Raw genomic sequence first — 25,702 nt, forward strand, 5'->3', positions numbered from 1 at the left:
AAAGCTCTTGTTTATAAAACTGTAAAAGCTGACTGTCATAAATGAAACGCAATTTAAACTTTCAGGAGTTGATCACTGCTTTGCTGATGTGATAAATGGCTTGCTGCCATAGCTGGTTGCCATACATTGTTCCTGCCTTGATGATGTGATGTTAAAATGCTGGTACTGCTTAGTACTTAATGCTTTACAAGCCTAGTGCTTCCCAATGTCCCTGAGAGAGAGGTGAGTACTGTTAGTTGTATTTTACAGGTGGAGGTCCACCAGAGCTGAGGCCAAATGTGGGCTGTAGTCCATAACAGAGGAGGGGCGTCTGCCCTGCTCACAGCTGTGCATGCCCTTTTTGTTTCATGTTAGTAATCCAGTTTTACATAATTCTAATAATTCTAATCACAACAGTAAAGTGCTTCAATAATCTAAATACAGTAATTGGATTCTCATTACCCTAATGTAGTCTTTCATATAAATTTGTATTTTACTTGGCTGAATATAGTAAATACTTGAAAGAAAAGTGTTAATGTATGAATTTATTGAAACATTTTCACTGATTTTGTTCAAATAATAAATATCACACAACTTGCCATTAGTTTGCATAATTTAAAATATTTTTCCTAAACACAGTATTTTGCAGCTTTATACTCAAAAACTAAAATGTGTTTCCAAGTAAAAAGACAGATTTGGAAAAGACTTGGTAGCAAAATGTGTCTGTGATTTAATAAGACTTTCAGCTATTTATATCAAAAGAGCTCTGTGAATTGACTTTCCAAATTCTTCAGATTTTATCTCATTAGTTGTACAAAACAAAATACTGTTACTTTAGAATTTACCTAATAATTTGCTTCTGAGGAAATATAATTTCCCGTCATAGTAACAATGGGAAATTTATGGTGGTGAGGATGATGAAAACATAAATACTTTGTGAAATATCCATGTGTGTTTATTTTATATTTAAAATACTGTGCTCTACTGATGTCACAGCTCTAGAGATAAGTTTATTTGGGTTAAAATTTTGTGCTCTTTTAACATGTACTGCTGTTGCTGACTACTGCTTTTACAGCAAGTAGGCTGCAGATAATATCTTAAGTGAGTGGAAGGAATGTGGAAGATACTTTCTTACCCTGAAAAGTAGATTGTGTAGGATCTATATCATTTACCAGACTGGGAATATAATGGCAGATTCCAGATTATGACTTGAGAGGTTGGTTTTATGGGTTTGAAGTTTATACAGAGAAATGTTTAATACCCATGTAAACCACTAGTGTGAAGTGATCTGGCTCCTGATTTTGACAATGGCAAGTTATTCTTTAACTTTGCTTTTCTTTTGTTGGTTCTTTTTGCCCTTATTAGATAACAGATAGACACACTTTGTAACCAGTGTGTAAAAGCTCACATTTCACTACAATGAAAAGAAATGCACAACACTTAATATATGATTATCTTATCAGACAGTATTTATAATTAAACATGTATTTTAATACTATTCTCAGCTATATAGCTTTATATCTGTTCTTGTTTTATATTAATGTTTCTTTCAATATTTCTCTTCTAATCAAGTCCTGTGTCCCCTTCCTATGTCCAAACACAAGTCATTCCTGCTGTTTTGGTGTTCCCTTGTCTGTTTTCCCATGTCCTTATTCCATTGCAGGTGTCCTGAGAAAAACTACATATTTTTTTCATTTAAAATCAGATTTTTTTTCCTTCTGCTGATCTCCCTAAGTCTTTTTGTCGTTAGCAGCAGCACATTTTTTTCCAAGAGCCATTCTCTTCCAATTTGTAGCTCACTGTTTTTTTCCCAAGAGTCCATTCTCTTTCATACTGTTCTGCATTATTATTAGTAGATTTTTTTCCCTGTATTTACCAAGTAGTGAATAATATGCCTGGCATTCTTCCACCCCATTGCCTTTGGCCAGTCTCATTTGTTTGTATTGTATATTGTTGTGTATCATCTCTTCAAACTTAGATCTCTTCCAGTCTTGTGAGAATCTATTGTTTCATTATATTGAAATAAATTATACTGAAATCTTTAAAAATCAGTTTCTTCTTCTTCTTCTTAAAACCTCCTCTCAATCTCACAATATTTCTTCCAGCACTTGAATTTACAGTTATCTCCAGCTCATCTCTTTCCTCAGAATCAGATTTTGACAAACTGGAGTTTCTTATTGCCCAGTATTTTACCTTTTTCATCCCTATCACTCTCTCTGTGCCAAAGTCTAGCTCGAATGCCTTCTGTCCTGGTCTGCTCTAACTTCCTTTTTGTAACCACTTAGAGTTTATAAAAACTGTAGCAATTTTTATTTTCAGCCACTTTCTCTGCATACCACAAGCATGGGCTTCACAAGCTTGAAATCACAGTGCTGCTTTTAAGCTGCAGCGCAGCTCTGTCCTGCCTGTCCTTTGCCCCCTTGAGCTGTTTACCCCATTTTTCTGCTTTTATACCTTCCTTATTTCCATCCCCCTCTTTCTGCCTTATGCTGTTCTCCTCAACTAAAATAACTCTTTGTTTGTACATAGAGTGTATTTATCTTTCAGTTTCCTAAAATCTCCCATCCTTATTCTTTATTCAAAACCACCCTTTCATTCACATACATGTTTTGCTTTTGTGATGTGAATCATGAGCCTGTCATTGTGAAGAGAACACAGCATCATTTCATGTCTTCAGGGTGTGAAACTTCACAGCTTTCCACTGCAAGAATATTTGAACGTTTTTTATGATTCTTTAATAAGACTTAAAAGGGATTAAGAGGTTGGGTTCAGCATCAGATCATAGCATGCTCTACACCTGATAGCACAGAGGCTGCTCTGGACACTGAGCAGTGACAGAGCAGTCCCCACCTCAAGTGCTGGGTGTGGTTTTGGGCACCACAACATAAGGAAGCTGTCCAAGGAGGCCAGAGAGGGTGGTGCCACAGCACCAAGCCTGACAGAGTTCAAGAAGCATTTGGTCAATATTCTCAGGCACAAGGTGTGACTCTGGGGGATGTTTCTGTACAGCAGGGCCAAGAGTTCACTTGATGGTCATTGGGGGTCACTTCCAACCCAGGCAATTCTATGAATCTAATTTAACTGAAACATGAGTCAGGAGTAACAGTTGTTGGCTTGCAGGCACACTGGTCTTCGCTAATCACAGATTTTTTTTCCCTGAGGCTTTTGGAAGAGTGGGCTACAGAATAAGTTTCAGGTAATTTCTGTGCTGCTAATACATTTTAGTAAAAGCAGGTATCTCTTTGCCAGCTTTATCACTTAATCTTCCCTTTGCTCTCTCTCAGAATTGTCTTAGAAGTTATTCTCAATTGGTGACACCTTTTTGTAAGTGGAGCTTATGTTTTTCAGCAATATTGATAGAATGCGTATTATCACTTTCTAGTTCCTTGCTCAGTTAAAACTCATGGACTACAGCTTGCTGGTCGGAATTCATGATGTTGAAAGAGCTGAACAGGAAGAAGTAGAGTGTGAAGAGAATGATGGAGAAGAGGAAGGTGAAAGTGATGGGACCCACCCTATTGGAACCCCTCCAGACAGTCCAGGAAATACACTGAACAGCTCACTGCCTTTGGCTCCAGGGGAATTTGATCCAGCTATTGATGTTTATGGAATAAAATCCCATGAAAGTAAGCAACAAGAAATATTTCTATGTTAAGGTGGTTTGATCCTTGCATCAGAATTCTAAAGTCCTCAGAACCATGTAAAGGCAAATGTAAACTGAAAAACAAGTTGACTATGTGGAAAAGGAAATTTGCTCTTTGGTGGTAGCAAAAAGAAGATTATTTCCATAATGCTTAGGTATTCTGGTTCACCAGTTCTTCAGCATTTAATGCATGGGGTTTTCATCCCTTTCAGAAAGTCTAGTAACTATAATTGGTCTTTTCTGGCAGATAACACTGTTAAACACAGTGTAAAAAGAATGAGAAAAGCAGTGTTCCAAGTTATATTTCTTTTTTTTTTGGTTGCTTTTTGAAAATTTGTGCAGTCATACCCAATTTCTGTGTTGCAACTAAAAAAGTCTTCATAAGGAGTATATAAGAAGCTTAAAACTGAGTTTAATGTTAGTGTGTAAAATTAAGTATAACTGGGTACCTGTGGCTGTTCAATACAGGAAAGTTACCTTTTCTTTTTGTTTATAAGCATTGACATGGATAAATGCGTGGTTTGATTCATAAAGAAAATATGATCTTTAGTTGCACCAAGAGAAGTTTAGGTTAGATGTCAGGAAAAAATTCTTCACTGAAAGTGTGATTGGGCACTGGAATTGTCTGCCCAGGGACATGGTGGAGTCACCATCCCTGGACACGTTTAAAAAAAGACTGGACATGGCACTCAGTGCCTTGTGTTAAGTCATAGGTTGGACTTGATGATCTCAAAGGCCTTTTCCAGCCTAGTTTATTCTGTAATTCTCTTTGTTGACACAGAAGCATTACCTTTCATATAAAACTTCATAGTTTTTCCACAAAGATTAAATCCATGTTACCTTAACTGAGCAATAATTTCTATTTCTGTATGCTAGCTTTTTGTTTTACACTCATTTAGGGGATTTTGCATTATATATGAGTTCAGTTAAACTCTGAATTAAGGACAGCTTAAGCTTGTGCTTTTTACACATCTTGATTATGACTGACATTGACCTGTCTTAGCTGCTGATTGAGTTGTACCAAGTCTCCTTTGTTAGAACTCGTTGTTAAGATGTTTCCGAAGTCCTTCTTACTGCCCTGTTTGCTGTTGGCAGATGCTCCCAGGAAGGAGGTGTACTTCATGGCCATTATTGACATTCTTACTCATTATGATGCAAAAAAGAAAGCTGCTCATGCTGCAAAGACAGTAAAGCATGGGGTAAGTATCTGGGTTGGTTTCTTCCTCTTACTCATTTGTATTCCTGTTTTTGTTTAATGCCCTGATAGGGGACAGTTCAGTAAAGCTAGGAGAGGGGAAATAAATCCTACATTACATACTGAGAGTAGAACTCCTTTTTCAGCTGTGTGCACAGCTTTCTGACCCACAGAGAACTCTAGTGAGATGATTTTTAAGACTTTGTCCTAAATTTGTGAGATGCACCTTATTCTTGCAAACAAAGCTGTTCGCCACTCTATGAAAGCTGTCACGAATCTAATTTCAGACGCAGGGCCCTAATGATGGTTTCATTGTTTGGTACAGCCTGCTGAAAATTACTTCTTCAACATATAACGTGGCTCACTCTAGAAGACTTCTTCAGAAAAAAAAGTGCAATTTACAAAATCAGGCATGAAAATTTTGTTAACATACTAAATACTCAGAGACTTTTCAGTGAAGGCTTCTGCTTAACTGCCATTATTTAATTTTGACTGAAATTACTGCTTAGCAGCAGACACCAAAGAACCATGGTGAAACAGTCCAGTCTTCCAGATTTATGATTTATGTCTACTGTTATCACTCCCGTGGTGTTTAACATTCAAGTTTCATAAACTTCTTAAAAAGAGCATATTCATTCATGAGGCTTAAATCCCTCCTGTGTCTAAGTGTCTAAAGGGTCAGGGCATTGTGAGAAATTTTAGGCAAAGGGCTCTGGGCTTTTTAGTTACAGTAGAGAATTATATGACCTGCAAAGGCCTGTAGGAGGTATTTTTTTGTCTCTCTAAAGCAATGCTCTCATTACTCTCTGCTTTCTGGGCAGCTGAAGGTTGATGCACATCATATGCAGCCATTGTCTGGCAATTATTACTGAACTTTGAAAGTAGCAGACTTTAAAAACTCACACTTCTGGCTTAAATAACAGATAGAAATATATTGTGAATAACAGCTATGATTATTGAAGCTGATTGTGATTAGAATTTATTGCAGAACATTACTTTCATACATTCATTTTGTTTATTTCTCTGTCTCCATCCTGAGCCACATGACACTGAAGTTCATTAACTGCATGCATGCAACTTGCCTCTTTTCTAAAACAGGAAAAATATAAATAAAAACGTGGGTAAGGCTCTGAAAAACTCAAATAAAAATATTAATGAAATCATTACTTCATTGAAATAACAATTGTATGGCTTATTCAGTGAGTCCAGATTTAAATGCATAAACATTGGAAAAGTGTTACTCTTACCATGTATTTCAAATGAGGCTGTGTAGCATTCAGATAACAATATGTGTTACACAACTGCTGACATGCCAGATGTAAGTATGGCAATTCAGTCTTCTCTGTGTGAAGGCACTGCTACTCTAGGGACCAGAATCTGCTGGTGAATCACTGGGTAGCATGGCTAATGTGCTGTAAAAATTCATATAGAAGACTGAAGTACAAAGAAAGTAAAGAAAAGCATGGAAAGTAAAAAGAAAATTTTTCAGAAATGGATGATAGCTGTCACAGGGATGAGCACTGGTTATCAGTGTCCTCCTGTGAAGCCTAAAAAGGCACCAGTAAGATTCTGCTTGAGGGTCACAATTTACAGTTTGCGTTTCTAGTCTCTGGTTCTAGAAAACTGAAACATGAAATTTATTAACATTTTCAATGACAAAAGCATCAACTAAAACACTGGTTCTTCCTTCTTTCTTCTCTTGTCCCAATTCTCTGTATAGGCTGGTGCAGAAATTTCAACTGTTAATCCAGAACAGTATTCAAAGCGCTTCTTGGACTTTATTGCCAACATCTTGACGTAACCTATCATGTTACATAGGACAGACACGAGACCTGGGGACAGCAGCAATGGCTACAAGTGTAGGGAAAAAAAGGAACTCAGAGAAGCACTCATCTTACAGAAAGCAACCCCTTTGTTTACATCTGCTGGCAAAGATGACTGAAGTGGGGTGGAGTACTCGCTTTAACAGCTGCCTGATATTCCCAGCATAGTTCTAGCTATTTCTGACTCTTTTGTGTGTGCAAAAAAAAAATTTAAAATAATTTAAATAAATAGAACAGCTTACTCAGAGTGCACTGTGACAGTAATACTCTGATGCTACCAGCTGAAATGGAATAAATGAGCAAAGAGGTGTGGGGTGGGGGTGGGGAAGAGTAAATGCATGTTAAATCTACAATATTGATATCAAACTGTAAACTGTGGATCAGTTTATATTTTGAAAAAAGATACATGACAGTATTCTTCATGATGATGGTGATAATAATGAAGACCTTACTGCGAATGTTACACTTACACCCTGCACACTGGCACTCCTTAAAAACACAGCTGCAACAGCCCTTGGTGCCGGAGGCTTTTCCCATTTGGTTCCTAGCAGTTGGGTTTTGTCCTTTTCTTTCCTCCCTCTCTTTTTTGTCTTCTTTTTCAGCACATTGCATCAGGAAGTTCAGCCTCTCAGACATCTGAGAGCTGGCATCTCTTACCTTACCAAGAGCTAACATCATTCATGCTATGTGTACATTTTTGCTATAGTAAACTTACATTAAGGGAAAATTTTGCTTATTTCTCTTTGTTACCTGAAGTTTTCATTTGTTTTATATTCTTGCGATATAGGAACTAATAATGTTACAAGTGTAAAAGTAGCTTATCTGAAGAAGTGCATAGTTTTGGGCAATAGTAGCTCCATCTTCTACCCATCCTGAAAGATGTGCACACTGATAGAAATTCCATTCCCTTGTAATTTACTGGGAATTTGAAGTTTAAATGCTTATGTTGTACTGTTGAAATAGCAGTATTTTATTATAGATTATCCCTTGAAAAATGAACCCTGAATTTTACTGTTTACATTATTAGGAAAGCAGGGATATTTCTGAATTTCAGAGCCGTGTACAATATAAGACTTTTGAGTTTACATGTAAAGTTATTTTGCAGTACAAATGAAGTAATGTTTGTCATCTTCCAAGAGGTAATATGCAGTAGTGTACTAAAGTGAATGTCTCGCTCACCTCCATGATAGACTCTTTTACAATAAAATGCGAAAGGATATTTTGGAGGGATTTTTCCCAAGGTTGTCTTTCAGCATCAAAATGACCTGTCCTACCATTTACTCAATTTTGATTGTATAGTACATTGCCTGAAACTGTGCTGATCATGTTTAACTTGTTTAAAATTTTTAAACAACATTGTATTCCTTCTCCTCTTGTGTTTTTCCCTGAAAGACTCCATGCTTGAAAGAGACAAATTTACATATGCTTAAAAGTTTATCTACTTATACACTGTGCTAAAGCTGTGCCTTTAAAATTTCTTTATTGAAATTGTTAGATTTTGTAGGCAACATAAGAGAAGTCAAACCTCCCTCTCATCATTTCTAACTGGGATCAGGAGTGCCAGCATGCCTTCTCCATAACCAGTGTCAGTGCTGCTCCGCCTGCAACTCTGCATAACCTGTGTTGTGGTTCACTTCAGAGGAGCCCCTGCAACAGCAGCCCCTTAATTACACTTCCAGTGGCCAAAGGCAATACTATCCCTATTGCTGTGTACTAATTTTTCTTCCTTTCCCCAACCTTTCCCACAGGGATTTTTGTTACGTTTGACTTAGTGATGTCTGCAGCACTGTAATGTATGTGTATACTTTTGTATTGTATGTATTTAAATAAGTTGGTACTGTGGCTTGATTTTTTTTTTTTTTCTCCTCTCCCTAAACACCCTGGTTGTCTATGTTCTCACCCAAGTTTCGTTTTCTGAAGCTTCTGAAGGTATGAGGCCACAGGGAGACCCTGGAGTAAAAATAAGGTACTCAGAGTACATATTTAATTACGGCCAACGAGTGTACATTTTAGACCATTTTAGACATTTACAGCAAAGCATTCTTTTTGTCTGTGTAGCATTTTTGTCACTCACTCTTGTTGATAAACTGTTTATTTGGACAGGGCAAGGAAGACTCATTATTGTGTATGTTAGTGCTTAGATTACACTCCAAACATGAGCAAGGCTTTATAAAATAAAGCACTTTGATGACTCACTAGGTAAATCCTTTGTTCTTGTGTTTCACCTGTGGTTTTGATTGCTTACAGATGAATTTTGGATGTTAAATGCCTGTATCACAGAGGAAAAAAAGTAAGACAAAATTTAAACTTGAGATTTTTCACTAGATTTTAACATGCTTCTTCTATGCTTACTTTAAGGGGCTTGAAACATTTAGTGTCTGGGGTTTTGGGCTGAGACTGGCTCTGAGAGCGAATACTGAGGTTTGTAATTGGCAAATCTGTGGTCTAAATCCTAGTATTAATGACAAAACAGCAAGATCATCCATGATAGTTAATTGATAGAAGGATTGGCAGAACTTTTTTAGCTGTGATCTTATACTAAACCAATCATTTTAAAAATATTTGGGAATAAGTCCAGACTTTCATGGGAAGGAGGGAGGGATTTCTATTCTCGAATTTCAGGACACTGATTGTTGGGGCTTTCAGTGCATGATACAGCCTGTGCTATACATTGTGGGCAAATGGCAGAAAAGTGTCTTTTTGTCTTTGTTCTGACTTAACTTTTAATTATTTTAATACATTTGTTGCTTTCTGGTTTTTTCAGTTTATTGCACAGATGTAGCAAAACAATATTTTTGGCAGTATTAAGTGTAAAATACATGTCTGAATTCATGATAAAGTAGATATACCCCAAAGACAAGGGGCTGAGGAGCTGTTCTATTAAAAGTAGGTGAAACTATAGAGACTGGAGAGATTCAGCTTCTTAATTACTCACTTAATGATGTCTCTGGTAATCTGAGGTTGCACTTCACACAGCTGCTGCAGCTGCTGAGAGTTTGGAGTGAGCATGGTGCCCAAGGAATGCTGCTCATATTACGGGACCATTAGCCACGGTGGGCAGCAAGCAGCTGCAGGACCCTGCCTTCAGCACAAGTGTGTACATGGCAATGTGTAAGGAAATGTTATCTCTCCTTAAGGTAGTGATGATATTCCATGTAGGAGATCCAGCTGGCTTGTCACTGCAAGGACTGCAACCAAATAAATAATTAAATTTAAAGTTCTTGAACAATAATTTTTTATGTCAACTATATAACCTAAACGTATAATCTGAATTTCCTGCTCCCTCCCTTGTGCACACTTCTTTTCCAAAGTAATACTGGTTAGCAAGTCCCTGCATCAAGTGGGACCATTGCATTCTGATGCAAAGCCTGCCTTTATCCAGTGTCTGCTCTCTATATGTGCTGTCCTTTTGGTTTCCCTCAAATTCATGTATTTAATGGGGGAAAAAATACAAGAATAGAGAGCAGTTAACTTACAGGAGAAATCTGTTTCATCTCTGTCTGCCCTGATTTCTCTGTGGCAGGAGCTGTTTCTGGCAGTCAGCACATCCCTTACAATGCCAAGTGATAAAGGCCTTGTGTGTGAGGTGAAATAATTTTAAAATTGCTTTATTAAAACTATTAAAAAACAGGTCTGGAGAGGACTTGAAAAGTTAATAATAGTCAGTCCCAGAGCAATTCAGCTGTAAATAAACATTGGTGAGAATAGGGTTTATCTTTTCCAGGGAGCTACTTCTGTGACTTCCCTGTGCTTTCTCTTCCCATGCCTCACTAGCTCTATCATTACAAAGATTTTTTTTCTAAAATCTTACCTGACTACATTACTATGCTTTAAGCTCATTAATATTTGTTCTATCTACAGAGAACTCTAAGAACAGTTTATTCTCTTCCTCTTCCAGTTTCTCTTAATGTGATCCTGCCTCTGTGTACTGAACAATGCAAATATTAGCTTTTGTACATTTTAAATTGAATATTCCTTCTCTTATTTAACAAAATTATCAGAATGGTTTGAGCAAAGCAGAATGGCCTATTCCATTTTCTGTAATGCCTAATTTAAAAAAAAAATAGTTAAAATGGTGCTTCTTGAATTTCTGTTTTGAGAATTTCATAGTCATTCATTTACCATCTACTAAAAAAAATTTGTCATAGTTGCTGTGTGCACAAAGTGCAGTTTCAAAATGAGCACAGCTAATCCTTGGCTGTAATTGTGGCTATAACTGCAATAAAATGCTGCTTTTCCTTTTTCCCAAATTAAGCAATATCACAATCTTAGTTTTTTTCTCATCACATTCCCTTTTCACAGCTTCCTGTCTCATCTCCATTAGTGATAATCAAATAAAATAATTATTTGGCCATAAGTATTAAGGTACAAAAAATACTTCTTGCAAGGTGGTATAAATTCATTCTTACCCAGTATTCTGAATATTTTTAGGCATTTTAGTTATTCCCCATATGCTTCAAGTTCATAAAATGCTTCTACTTTGTTTCAACTCAATCTGATTCATTCATAGTGACTCATTTTATTTAGCAATGTGTGTCCTATTGGAATAAATGGTGTTTGTGTAAGAACCTTGTGTTTTGAAGACGTTTAGCACTTCCACACAAGCCTGGAAGGTAATTTAACTCATTACATTTCTGGTGTTTCACCTTGCCCAAGGCCAAAGCACTCTACTTTCTTTTCAGTTTTATGTATTTTTAAGTGGATGCATAAAGCTATTTTGTTACAAGAATATCTCAGTCACTCTAATGTTTGAGTGCATGTGTCCTACCAAGGCAGAGGGAAGGGCTCTTCCCTCTTCCAGTGGCTGGGCTGGCAGCAATTCCGGTTTGTCTTCCATCACCTGAGGATAACAGGGTCACGTTTGATTCAGTTTAAGAGAAAGTCCTCTGTTCCTGAGGTGTGCCTGTTTATCCCAGCACCTTGGATTCAAGTGATACAAAAAGAGTCCTTTCTGCCAAAGAGGTCTGATTAATTAGTGCCTAGTTCAGCCAGCCATGTTATCCTAAATTGAACTTTACACTCTGGGTAACTTTATTAATTGAACTTTACACTCTGAACTTTACACTCAGGTCCCCATCTTCTTTCACCCTGTGGAATTGCATAACAAAACCAAGTCTTAGATAGAAATTTATTTGTACATCAGCTGCACCAGAGACTTTGTATTTAAGATGTTAAAATAACAAATTGTACTGTGCAATGCTGATCATCTCTTCATAGGGTAGACTGGAAAGAATCTGCTTTTAGTTAAGCAGTGATAGGCATGCTCACCTGCTTGGTACTGCTCTGCAGCTTCAGTCAGCCAAGATCTGTGTGGCAGGACTTGCAGTGTTTGATCTGATTACACTGTGAAGGGCTCTGGAGCAGAAGTTTGCAAGTTGTGTTTCCCATGCCACAGGCTGCAGCATCTGTGTGCTGGGCTGCTCTGTCACCCCAGCATGCAGGAGAGAGGGGTGCCACTGAGTCAGTGGAAGGAGAGAAAGCTCAGTGTTTGTGGCCTTGAAACTGCACCCAGCAGTACAATGATGCTTTTGGAGGTCCTGGTCTGGAGGGAGGAAAACGTGTTTTCTGTACAACACACTTACTGGTCACAGGCAGCACAGCTTCATGAGAGGAAAGTCCTGCTTATCCAACCTGATTTCCTTTTGTGACAAGGTAACCCATGGGGCTTGATCAAGGGGAACCAGTTGATGTAATGAGATTTTTGCATTTCAGTAATGCTTTCAGTGCTGTCTCTCACAGAGCCCTTCTGCACAAGATGTCCAGCTCACAGCTGGATAAACACATCCTGTGATGGGTGAGCAGCTGGCTCATGGCTCAGGCACAAAGGGTTACAGAGCATAGAGTGACATCAGACTGGTGACCTGTCACTACTGGGGTTCCACAGATTGCAGTAACAAGGGTTTAGGGTAAGCAGAGAGCACAAACCAAAAAACCTTTTCTGAAGTGGCAAGGAAGAGACAGTACTGAGGCCAGTAAAGAAATAAAGCTGAGAATAAGAAAATACAAAGAAGCAGCCCTGGGTTTGGTATTTTCTGCTTCTGCTCTGGGGTCAGGGAGGACAGTCCCTTATGGGAGCAGAGAAAAATCTCAGATCATAAAGATTATGATGCAGAAGGAAAGGCATGAATTACTATGTTGACAACACCATAAAAGCATTTTGCAATAATTACCTTCTCACCTGCAATAATGGGAACAGTGCTATGGTGTAAGGTTGGAAGCAGAGCAGTAGAGCGAATCAGAGAGAACTGATCAGCCTAGAGAGCAAATGATAGCGACCCTAAAAAAAACCCCTAGACCCACAGCATATTTAAAAGCAATGCAGTAAAAGGTTCAAGGAGATACTCCTGTAAAACATAATTAAAATGCTGGACTTGGGTCATATTATAGTATGCTGATAAAGAAAAGGCTGAGCAGGAAGATGGCTACATGGAACATTTCCATCATCCAAATAAGCTCTTTCTGTGACCCAAACCAGGCTGTGGAAGTGCTTTTTTTGGAGGGGATGTTCTTTGGACAGAAACATTTCCCGTGTAGCTGCATCTCCCCCCATTTTAACTCAGCCTCTTCATCAGACACAGCCCCACAAACTCCTTGTGGCTTCCTTTAGAGTGCTGAGTTGTCTGGTCTGACACAATTGTTTTCATGGGCACATTCGGGCAAGGGAGAGCAGATAGAGGAGAGAACAGTCTTCAGATGAGAAGACAGGTTTGAAAAGGCTGTCATTCTGGGAAGCAGCTCTTCCTTCTCACGTATTGGGAATTAGCTTTGAACCCTCAGTTCAGCCTTTAAGGTAGCAAACAGGGCTCTGACTTGCCTGCTTGGGGAAGGTGCATCATGTGTCTCATCAATTCACTGGATGATGCTGCAGTGGAAGAGCAGATCACAGCTCATACCCTAGAAGTCACCTAGTCTGATATATACAGAGCAGCTGAAGGCTCGTGCTTTAAATGTGTGGTTATTCTGAAAAATTAGAATACAAATGTTTTAAATAAAAAAATGCTTTCCTGAAATGGGTTTCTGTACTTAAAAACATCCAGAGAAGAGTTGCTGTCATATATTTTCTTGTGCTGGTGAACAGGGCTCATTATCCAGACCCTCTCCAAAGGAGACCACTGAACAACTGTACATTTACTACCAAGATAATTACTGAAACAGGATTTGTTGGATTCTTGACACAAACATGGCTTCACAGAGGAGAAAGAATTTACAGAACTAATCAAATTCCATTACATGCTCAAACAAAAAAATAAGCTTTTTCAAACAAAGAAACAAAGCAGGTTGCACCCTAGTAAGAACAAGTGTACATCTGTAATTCAGAGCAAGAGGCTGGGAAACATTACACAGTGAACTGTGGCTGACCACAGATACCCAGAAGGTGAAGGCTGAAGATGATCTTCAAACAGCCAAGCTTTATGCTGTTAAATGCTTTATAGATCAAAATTATCAGCTTGAATTAATCCATGCTTTATAGGCAGACAGTGTGAAAAATGCAGCTGGGACATAATAGGATCAGAGGAACCGAAGTCAGGGAGTAAATGAGTGGCACAAGCTGTGAGTAGAACAGAAACCCTGCTGGGACCCTGCTCAGAGAGAATTGTGCTTGCTGGGGCTCGTGGGCACCAGAGCAGGTGTAGCTTTTGCAAGGCAGCCCCAGCCCACACAAACACAGAGGCTGTGTCTGGGAGAAAGGAGTGCTTGGAAAGGAAGTCCCTGTGCTCGGGCTTGCGACGTTTGCAAGCACACATTTTGTCATTACATAGGGCAGCTAAAGAAGGGAGGTTGCACATGAGAGTTAAGGGACTTGCCAGCTCCTAGAAACATAATGTCACAGCCAAGCATAACCAGAGGGCTAGATTTCACAGTTTCTCTTGAAGATAAAAGGTGGAAAAGTTCAGATAGTTCAAAGAAACCAGGCAAGGATCACATACTAACATATTTCCAGACCTTTTGAGGATTTTTTGACCAATGTTTGGGTTTAGGTCTTTCATATAATACAGATATTGCCATGAAGCCTCAACTAGGAAATTAGGAAACAGCCAAACTGTTTCTAATTCTAATTGTTGCTTTTTGCTAAACAAAGTAATTTTAAACAGATCTCCTATGTGGCTTAATGTGGTCTTTAAGCAAGCTGCTCACAAAAACTTCTTTAGCCCCTTCTTGTTTATTCCACAAATCCAAATGATGCCTTCCAGATTAATTCACAGCCTGGAGTGCACTGCTCTAGTTTTTAATCAGAATAATAGAAAATGGTCTCATCAACTTCCTTTGCACTGCCCCCTGTGCATTCACAATCAGGTCTGGCTTTAGCTATGAGTTTCCTATAGCAAAGATTTACCATGGTAAAATGCAAGTTGTACTATTTCTGAAGTTCACTCTGTCAAGCACATGTTATTCCTTCAAATTATTCACTTTGGAACATGTTCAACACATCAAAAGAAATCCAGAGGCATTTGAAATATTTTCTAACTTACAAATAACTTGAGTTGGAAATTATAACTTGATCCAAAGCCCAGGAAAGACTCCCTCTAAATTCAATAGTTATTGAACCAGGTTCTTCAAGCATAACCTTTTCATCATCCATGACTCACACAAATTAGTCCTGTGAAACTAAAAGGTGTTGCTGTTTTAACTCTGCCAGCATAAACTTGTATTTCCAGTCTTTCTTACCGAGGATCTAAATACATCTTGGTAAAAGCACTTCTGTTGTTAGCCCATATCCCAAAATCTCCTTATGATGCTTGTTGGAGTTATTCTGCTTTGTACCAGCATAAGATCTATGATGGTTCTTGTACTAAAGGCTCTACAGCATAACTGCAGCTTTAAAAGGAGAGTCAAACTTCTCACCAAAAGGTTTACTGAGTATAACTATATTAAGTATAATGACTTAGCAAGACAGATGTTTGAGCAGACCTTCTGAACAGAATCTTCAGACCCGTTTGCCTAATGCTCTTGTAGTACTTAACAGCCAGCTCAAACATCCTTTCAACTGTCAAATAAATTCCCACAGACCAGATGAGAGCAGAACAAATCCAGCTCCAGCACACACACAGAGCAGAGCTGGTTTTCCTGCAGTGTAATTAGTACCATGCAGCTTCTCTATGCAACAGGAGAACTCTGCCCTAACCAAGGGAAGGGAAAGCAAGCTGGCACTGTGTTAGACTTCTCAATTCCAAAAGATACCCAAATACATAATTTAAAACACAAGCATGACCATTTCAACTCTAAGTTGACTGAAATGGTGTAGTAAGATGATGCTCTTCAGCTTTTGTTGCTACAGAATCTTCCATGGAGGAGTAAGACATGACACAAGTTTGGTTTACAGCCAGACACAAAGGCTTTAATTAATTAAAAACAGGAAGCAATATTTCTTTCACAAATATACAATATTAACTGATTTTTCTCAAAACATTTTCAATATTAATCATTCTTGATTGAGAAAGAAATACCACAAAATCAACTCAAAATAGTTTTATTGTAAAAAAACATTGGAGAGCAATTTAAATCTTAACAATGCACGTCAGTTTGCACCACTGAAGAACCTTTGATAACCAATCAAAGGAATGTCTTATCTGTAATGTAGACCTTTGTCAAAGAACTCCTTCAAGTTCCAACACTGCAAGATATGGAAGAACCTGCACAGATATTCTGCTGACTTTCTGTCTTGCTCTGGTAAAGATGGAAAAAGTATCAGCAGACTAATAATTAGTTACATTTATGAAAATATTTTGGAACAAGAATCTCAACAATTGTAAGCATCAAACTGTTTTGCTCACCATGCAAGTTTCATCATGCAAATGAACAAAGAAGGTGGGAGGGGAGCAGAAGAGAAATGAAGGGTGACAGCTGCTAATGTACTTGGATGTCACACACCAATGGATGTTGTTAAAGAGCAGAATGGTGTCAATTCCCATTTTTGCAGCTATGGCACACCCCTTTATTCATGCAACACATGATACACAATTACCCGGCAGAGGTCACAGGAGTCAGCTATCCCTTTCATCTCATTCACATCAATTAGAAAAATATGCCAAGGTTGATTGGGATTTTTTTTCTGTTTTTTTTTTTACTTTTTATGGCAGTTAAGGGGCTGATCCTTGACTTCAGAAGTTCATAGCCTACCATCATGTCCTCAGGGTGAGGGTGGAGGCTGCAAACAGGAAGAAATATGCAGCCGTTCTGGTAAAAAGCGAAAAAAAAATAGATACCTTTGGTGTGTGTGCCAAGGAAAGGTTATTAAAGATGCCCTGGAAGTCACTCTAGACAGAAGCAATAAGGGCAAAGAAAAAGGATGTCCATGGCCTGACTTGATTTTAAGGCAGCAATTTCACCACCCACAATCAGCTGTTTGTAGGGTAGAAGCACCAATTGTGCTTGTTCTGGGACAGCTCCCAGCTATTGTGCCCAGAAAATCCATCTGCAGCAGCAGTATTAGCTGTGAGTGCATATTTCCCAACGTGGTGACATTCCTTCTGCCCTCTGCCTTTTGTTTGGGCTTTAACCTTGTGACCAGTGCAAATCTGCACCAATGCAGCACACAGGAGCAGCTGGAAGCTGTTGTGCAGCAGGGAAACTGAGACACATTTCTGTGACAGAGGTGTGGTGGGATGGCTGACGTGACTGAAGAGCTGCAGTGGATGGGTGTAAACTCTTCAGGATGGATATGCAAGGAAAGAGAGGAGGTGGGGAAGCTCTGTGCATTAGGGGCACTTTTGATTGTCTGCAGTTTAATGAGGGTACCAGTGGGATTGAATCTTTATGGTTATCTTTATTGAATCTTTATGAATCTACCAGGTTGAGAACCTGGCAGATACCATGATGGGATTCTGTTACAGACCTCCCAGCCAGGATGAAGAGGCAGATGAAAAATTCCATAAGCAACTGGGAGAAGCCCTGCAATTGCTAGTCATGGTTTTCCTGGGGTACTTCTACTTAAAATGTGGGAGTTGGTCTCTATTCCCGAGTAACAGGACAAGAAGAAATGTCCTGAAGTTGCAGCAGGGCAGATTTAAGTATTGGCTAATGGGAAGAGAATCCTCACCAAGGTTATCAAGCACTGGAACAGGCTGCCCAGTGGTAGAATCCTGTTCCAGCCCCCTGCAGAAGGTGAGAACAACCCAGGTTCTTGTTATCAGATCCCGTGGGCAGGTTGGAGGGGAGCAACACGCAAGGCTTGGTGTTGGTGAGCACACATACGTGGGGTTTATAGTGGAACAATTTGGTTACAAAGGAAAACAGGTATGGAGCCATTTTGGTTATGATTATCTGCAGTAATAGAAGATAAAAGCATTGCAATGTGAAAGTGCAACAACATCATCCAAGGACATGCACAAGGGAAAAGAAAGGACAAGAGCATGAAGCACAAAATAAATAGAGAGAGAAAGGCCCAGAGTGAAGATCTCACCATCCACAGGCCCTGCAACAAAACTTGGCTGCTTGTAGTCTTGGTCATAGACTGGGTCCATCAGGTGGAGGAGGAAGTCCCCAAGAACTGGTGGGGAAAATCTCTGGGGAGCATGATCTCTTGGGTTCACAACCACACAGGAACACCCAGGGACCTCCCCTGGGGCAGGGAGATTGATGCAATAATGTTGATCTGGGACACTTGGGAGCCCTGGATGCCTTGTAAGTCAGCACAGCTGCTCATCACATCAGCAGCTGAGTGGATTGTGCCCCACCAGCAGAGACCAGCAGCCTCAGGGCACAGCAGGGTCCCTGCTTCCCCCGGGAGAGGGGTAGCCCCACAACCCAGTGGTTTGTGCAGGGGAGGACAATTTAGTGTTAAGAGAAGCACAATCCATCTCCACAGGATCCTCCCCTCTCTCACTCCTAGTCCCTCATTCTCTCTGTTTTACCAGATCAGAGGTTTGGCGTTACACACCAAAAGCTCACCTCTATCTGAGCAAAGGCCCCTGCACCCTCCACAAATGGGGGAATGTTTGGAGCCATTATCACTTAACAACTCGGTCTTTCACAGCTCCCAATCCCTGGAGGTATTTAAATAACACCTAGAGGTGGCACTTAGAGATGGTTTAGTGGTGGAACAACTCTATGATTGGATGATTTTCTTCACTTTTTTGTTAGCAGTCCATCCTCAAATCCCCTCCTGTCCTGTGCTACTTCTCCAAGATGCTTTTTGTGCAATATGTGTATTTCCTCACATACAGCAACATTCTGGAGATGCATAAGCAGTTGGAGGACTGCATGATGGGATCCAAGTATTTCTTTGGCATTTAAGTTGTAGTGTAATGTTCAAAACCATAAATACACATGTGCAGGAAAGTGAACAACTTTGGATCAATAAAGTTAACAATTTCTTTTTAAGCTTCCTTCTTGTATTGCTAGGCTTGACTGTAAAACTGAGTGCCTGAATAAAATCATGCTGCATTAGATCCTCCTGTGCCATTTTAGGTTATCACCTCATCAAGAGAGAAATCCTCTTAAAATTAAAAATAGCCTCCAGCTTCAAGACTAGGCAGCAAAATTATTCCCAATGAGATTAAAAAAAAAAATCCATTCTTCAGCTGATTCATAGAAAGATGCAAAGCACACTTTGCTTTCTTGGATGCATACCTGTACTTCTTTCCCTGAAATGCTTCATCTCCAGGAACTCCACATTCTCTATTCCATCGCTGCCTCATATGCAGCTTGTGAGAAGAACAATGCAAAGCCGTAAGGAAAGAAGCCTCACTTCTACTTTTTTTTCTCTTTTTTTTTTTTCCCTGGCCTTACACAGCCCTCTTAAAGGAACAGCAAACCTAACACAAGGCTGAGTCTCCCTGATTGCCCGAAGGCATTGACCAGCTCTACAGTGATCTGAGCTGGACGGCCTTAGTCCAGGTTTTCCCAAACAAGGCCACTTTTCCAGCTGCTTGTCATTTGGAAATGAAATGCATTTCCTGCAGATTTGTCCAGGTCAACTATGATAAAACCAGGGGTAATGGCTTCAATCTAAAGAGGGGATGTTTACATTAGGAGTAAAGAATATTTTTTTTACAATGAGGGAGGTGAACATACCATCTATAGAAGCCAAGGATGCCCATCCCTGGAAATGTTCAAAGCCAGGCCAGAGGGGACTCTGAGCAGCCTGGGCTAGTGAGAGGTGACCATCCCATGACAGCAGGGTTGGACTGGCTGGTCGTCAGAGGTCCCTCCCAAGCCAAGCCAGCTGTGATTGTGGCTGCACATTCACACAGCATAGGTCTGACACTGCCTGGAAGCTCCAGATCTGCCATTAGCAGCCTGCACAACTGATTCACACATTCACAGTCAGCCCAAAATACTTCCCGAGTGCTAAATTTATTGCACATTTACAGTGAATCCAACACTTCCCAGAAGGTTCAGGCTCATGCACAGGCTGAGCAGAGTAGGAGTGCAGCAGTTTCTGTCTGAACACGCCAGCACACAGGGGTTGGGTGGCACAGCAGCCTTCACTCCGTGCATTACATGAACGCGGCACGGCTGCTGCATCACTGATGGTGCCGGACCTCAGAGACACAAGGACACTAATGGAAAAACCCCCCTGTTCCACACGGTAATATGAAGCAAATCCAAGAAGAACTCCTCCCTCCACTCCTCTAGATGCTGTACAGGAAGGTGCATCCACTGAAATCACCATTTGCAGGTGCAGTTTGCCCTCAAGCAGCAAAGAGTCACAGAATCTGCTGGGTTGGAAGGGACCCATCAGGACCATCGAGTCCAGCTCCTGGCTCTGCACAGAACCATCCCAAGAGTCACCCCTTGTGCCAGAGAGCTTTGTCCAAATGCCTCTTGAACTCTGTCAGGCTTGGTGCTGCGATCACTTCCCTGGGGACCCTGTTTTGGTGCTCAGCCACCCTCCAGTGGAAGAAGCTTTTCCTGCTATCCAGCCTAAACTTCCCCTGACACACCTTCATGTCATTAATCCATGAGTTAAAGCCCACTGACCTGCATGATCCTTCTGTTGGTATTTTGAGTCCTTTCCAGTGGAAAGATTCTTGCTGGCTGGCATGAAACCATCAACATTATGTACAGTTGTTTAATTATAGGTGTTTCTTGCACCGGCATATCCAGAATTAGATACTATCATTATAAAAACAATTATCTAAGGATTTCTATATTAATATAATTGTCCTGTTAATATAACATTTATTATTGTAACTAGTGGCAATGGAACGTCAGCAAACAATTGAAGTTTTGGTGACATTTGTTATTATCCATGCAAGAAGTTCACCATTAATCTTCTTCAATTACTAAAACTACCTCTCATCTTTCCCCTTCTGCACTTACACAAAATCCCTTTTGTAGGTGTACTCTTAAGAGCATGATAAATGGAGCATGTTAGTGAAGTAGCTTACAATTTCAGTTTAAAAGAAATACAAATAAAGCAAGAAGTTTCTTTGCATAACAGGGGCTGAAATTCCTCACATCTGGAAAATGAAAAGACTCAATCACTAGGCTGCAAAGTCCCAGCAATTACTGAGTCTATCTAGATATGCAATACTGTGCTGCATTTCTAAAGCTTCAGTGTAGTAGTTTATCAAACCTGTTCTTTCCCCTCTTTGTATACAAAACAGTATATTTCAGTAGTATATGGACTCAGTGATGATACCCCAATTATTTTCAAAAAGGTATGTTTCAATGTATCACTTGCCATAGTAAGTATATTTTGAAGCTGTCTGGCAATTATTTTTCTTAAAGCCTTGTTTTTGTGAAAATTGATCAAAACTGGTGTAAAAGCTGAACTATGACCCAAGACTGCACTTCTTGTCCTGTAAGAAAATAATTTCCAATCTACATCAACTAAAGAAATGCCTTTCAGATTGCCATGGTGTTTCTTTTTTTTTTTTTTTTTCCTCAGAATTTCTGTTATTGGGGGAAAATAGAATACAGAGGCAAAAATATTTTCATCAACTCCCACAAGTCTTTTATTAGACTCAGGAGGCAAAGAAAACATGTAACACCTGGAAGTCTCATGGTAAGAGGAAACAGGAATTATTTTTATCTATTTCCCCTCTACACCTCCACTACATTTCTTCAGCCCCTCAGTAAGTCATATGTCATCTTGGGAAGATATTCTTTTTTCCTCCAAACTCCCTCTGACAATGAATTAATTCTCCAGCTCATTTCTGCAGCACAGTGTTTTTCTTTCACGTTTAACCTTTTTAGAGAAGGATTTCACCTTTTTGCCCAAAGTAATATGTTCACACACACACACCCCTTTGGTTTTTAATTCATCATTAAAATGGTATTCTGTGCTTCAAACAGGTTAATCTCAAGTGTGCACCACAGACATTACCTCATCTGTGCAGCAGATGCAGCTCAGTGCATGCAGTCTCCTTTATGTGACAATCTCTTCAAGACTGCAAATTATCATTTCTCAATCAGAAACATGAAAGCATTTTTCACAATATGAAGAGAATCATGGCACATAAAGGCACCATCAAAACTTGCATTGTCTTTAGAAGACAATGACTGTGGGGTAAAAACAACCTACATGTTCGTGTTCACATAGAATCAACAGAGGCGTCATTTGGTTTTATAAAGAAATTCAGATTTTTTTTAATGTATGGACTTTATTTTTAGCTCTGTAAAATGTTAAAGACTGCAAACTTTTCTATATCCTAGCTATAGAGACTTCATTATAACAGAAAGGATAACAGCAATTTTTTAAAAATTAGGAAAAAAATAGCTTATGCACACAGCAGTTATGCAGTTGTGCAAACTTAGCTGCTTTGTCCAATACTAGAACAGTCAAATTTGCATTGAAGAAACCTTTTTAGTGCTTTTTGTGCATTTTGGCACAGATTATTTATGACCCAGGATAGCCAGAAAATGATTTCCATAAGCAGCTTGCTTTTCTTCTTTCTTTTCATCATTCTTCCTCTAAATGCTGAAGCTCACCATAACCCATATGTAGACTCCTATACAAGTTCTGCTAGTGATATTTTTGTTACTGTATGCAATTTGTGGCTAAATTGCATGTATTTAGCTTTGATAATTTTAAGCATTTACCGTTCAATCCTATTCATGTTGATAATATTCTACTGGATTTCCAAAAGAACAGAACAATTCCCTCAAAAACAAGTATTGTGCAGCCTGCTTAAAGCTGAATCTATTATACTCTCCTACATGTTATATTATTTAAAGGAAGCTACATAAAGGGTACATTTTCTTTTCTATCTTCGAGAAATAAAAACCCCGATACACTTGCAACACTCACATATGATTCAGTTGTCTAGAAAACAGACACACACTAAATAAAAATATCTCCAAACCCACATATATACTACCACAAAATCTTCTGATCTAACCAATGAGTTTGCATTCAGAGTCCACATCCCCACTAACACCACAGTTGCATCTGGGCCATTATGTTTAATAGCCCTCAGTGGAGCCACCCCTCCCTTTAATGCCCTTGGCCTCCACAAGTGTTGCATGAATTCTCATGCTGTTCCCTCTCTGCAGCCCTGGGAGCCTGAATGAGCTGCACTGGCAGAAACATCCACGAGGTTTGAATATTGTGTTTAGAGAATTAAAGCGGTCAATACCCCAGAGCAGAGTAAAATATTCCTCCTCCTCCTCCAACAAAAATTAAAATGGAAGGAAGAACTATCTCAAAAAAATTAAAAAGGGGATTCTGTCTTGAGAATTTACTTTTTTATATGTTTAAATATAAATTGGAAAAAAGTCTGCAGAAAAAAACCCAAAACCCTGCATCTCCTTATCTCACTGATTCTACTTTTTCCTTCACGCTGTTCCTAAAAAATTCCAAAGACAACAAAGAACCGACCCTAAGATTGGTTTCCATCAAATGTCTTCCATGATGCTTTTAAGTTTGACTAGATTTAGATAGCATATAATATACAGCACCAAACCTCAAGGAAAGAAAGAAATTTCTACATTAAACACAGATAATGGCTATATTACTTATTAGGAGACATGAACTGCATCCCTGATAGTAAAAGATAAATCACTCAGTATTTGCAGGGCTATGCTTTAACAAAGTCAGTGGAAGGGTACAGAATGTTTGTTTAAATAATAAAATTAGCTGAGAAAAGAGACTGGCTACGTGTAAGGCTTAGAATTCATTAAATCTCACATTTCACTGAGGACAAAGAGAGGCTGAGGGAGAGAAAGTACCAGGCTGTGGGGATGTTAAAGAAACACCTCTCCCAACAAGTACCAGAGAGTGAAAATAACATTGCACCACTACATTTCCAACATAAAACTGCTCCTGAACTCTCTATTCCTCAGCCTGAGAGAAGATGAATAACACAAGAATTTTCTGTCAAGCCTGCTCAGATGCACAGATACCATCTGCACAAACTCAGCAAACAGACACGAGCACAACAGAAACATGCAAGTAATTGTAACCAAGTCACAAATTCTGCACAGTATAAAATATTTATCATTGCCACAGGTGGTGGAACAGTTTGCTGTGCAGATGCTCACAAACCTGTCTATTAAACCTATGAAAGGAGCAGGTTTGCCAGCTTTACCTGGACTCAGAGCCGTGACTGAAACACAAAACCCTTAGGAAGAGTCCCCAGAATCTCTTCCCTTTGGGTGATCGTCCTTTGCCAATGTTTTCCTAAAACAGACAACTGTTGGTGGACACCAGTGTTACTAGAAGGTTGATAAGATCTGAAAGAGATCTAAAACCTGTGGCTGTGAATATTGCAACTGGAGTTGGCATCAAAGTAATTTCTCTGCCTGTCCTTTCTCCAGAGCCTTGCACAGTGCATGGTCCCATAGCCAGAACAGTCAGGTGTGCTGGGGAATACTTTAGAGCACCTACTTAAAAGCAGAAAGGCCAGATCTGATTGCAAAGAGCCCCAACTACTAAATCAACCAACAACCAGAGCTCCAGCCCAGACTCAAGTCTCCAGATGCTCTTCCTCTTTTCATTTCCTCTCTGAATTGCTCTCTAACATCTGTGTTTCCTTTTAAATACCATGCTACAATCCAAACCATTTGTAAAATATGTCAGTTTATACCAGAGTAGAGTGCTACTAGATAAATACAGGGGTTATGTGGAAGTATACACAGAAAATATGGCAGAGCAGATGTCCAGAATGAAGCATCTCCTGTCCATGGCCCCTTCAGGCAGGGTGTCCCAGCTCTCATACACATCTCCAGCCACTGTCTGCCTCAGTTGTTGCAGTTTCTTATTTTCCCACCTTCAGGCAGCCCAGAGAGCAGCACACGTGCTGAGGAAATGACATTTCTGAAAGCCATTCAGTTAGGCAGTTTGCTTCAAATCCAGTCTCCTCACCTTCAAATTCATTCTCAGAGCAAATGAGTTTTCAATTGCATGTTTACACAGTGCTGAGCCCTTGGAAGGCAGCAGTGACTGGAAAGACAACGACCAGGGGCTGTCTCCACCAGGGAACAGTTCAGAAACCCAGGCGGGGACACGACGAGTGGCGGAGGAGCGGCACAAAAGCCTGCTGTTCCTGCCTATAGCAATATCTGCTCCTACTCCCACCTCATTAATTGCTAGTTTTCCTGATTATAGAAACAGCTTTTTCTGCTGCTGAAATGTATGGCGCCGTGCCATTTGCATATGCAAACTGACAAACGAACAATGAACCAGTTGCACAGTTCCTTAGAGAGCAACAATGTGGAGGATTTACGACATGGATGAGGCAACAGGCAGGGAGGGAGTGTGGGGAGACGGACACAAAACCGCTCCTGATGCTCTTTATCGTGGTTTTCTGATAAATAATCTTTCAGGCAGTCTATTGAAATAAAATATTTAACACTTTAGTGGATTTCTGACCCTGGATTTGGGGAAATAATAGAACTAAAGGTATGTGCGACTTTGATTTGCCTCCAGATGCATATCTGTCTATCAGATTTTAATATATGATCTTTGACTACATGCACACTGTTCAGCCACAAGGTCTTTATGTTATTCATGCAGAGAAGACAGTGTTAATTTAACAAGTACAAAACCAGCATTCTGTTTTCTTCCTGTTATCCAAGGTGTAATCCAACACTTTATTTGTATATGCTATTGAAACTCTACTATCCTAAAGGAATTACTCGTGTCCTTATGGACATTAATCCCTGGATCAAATG

General features: G+C 39.6%; 1 protein-coding gene across 3 annotated transcripts in view; it reads left to right on the plus strand.

The window, feature by feature from the left end:
• Positions 1–8,835, plus strand: part of PIP4K2A (phosphatidylinositol-5-phosphate 4-kinase type 2 alpha) — a 108,425-nt gene extending 99,590 nt beyond the window's left edge. For all 3 annotated transcript variants that reach the window (XM_064704126.1, XM_064704127.1, XM_064704128.1), the window contains 3 exons: positions 3,362–3,605; positions 4,718–4,821; positions 6,538–8,835. In XM_064704126.1, the coding sequence (XP_064560196.1) occupies positions 3,362–3,605; positions 4,718–4,821; positions 6,538–6,618 (429 nt within the window). In that variant the 3' untranslated portion in view covers positions 6,619–8,835. The remainder of the gene's footprint in view (positions 1–3,361; positions 3,606–4,717; positions 4,822–6,537) is intronic.
• The last annotated feature ends 16,867 nt before the right edge of the window (positions 8,836–25,702 follow it).

Source organism: Zonotrichia leucophrys, chromosome 2, assembly GCF_028769735.1.
Source record: "Zonotrichia leucophrys gambelii isolate GWCS_2022_RI chromosome 2, RI_Zleu_2.0, whole genome shotgun sequence".
Taxonomy (NCBI): Eukaryota; Metazoa; Chordata; class Aves; order Passeriformes; family Passerellidae; genus Zonotrichia; species Zonotrichia leucophrys.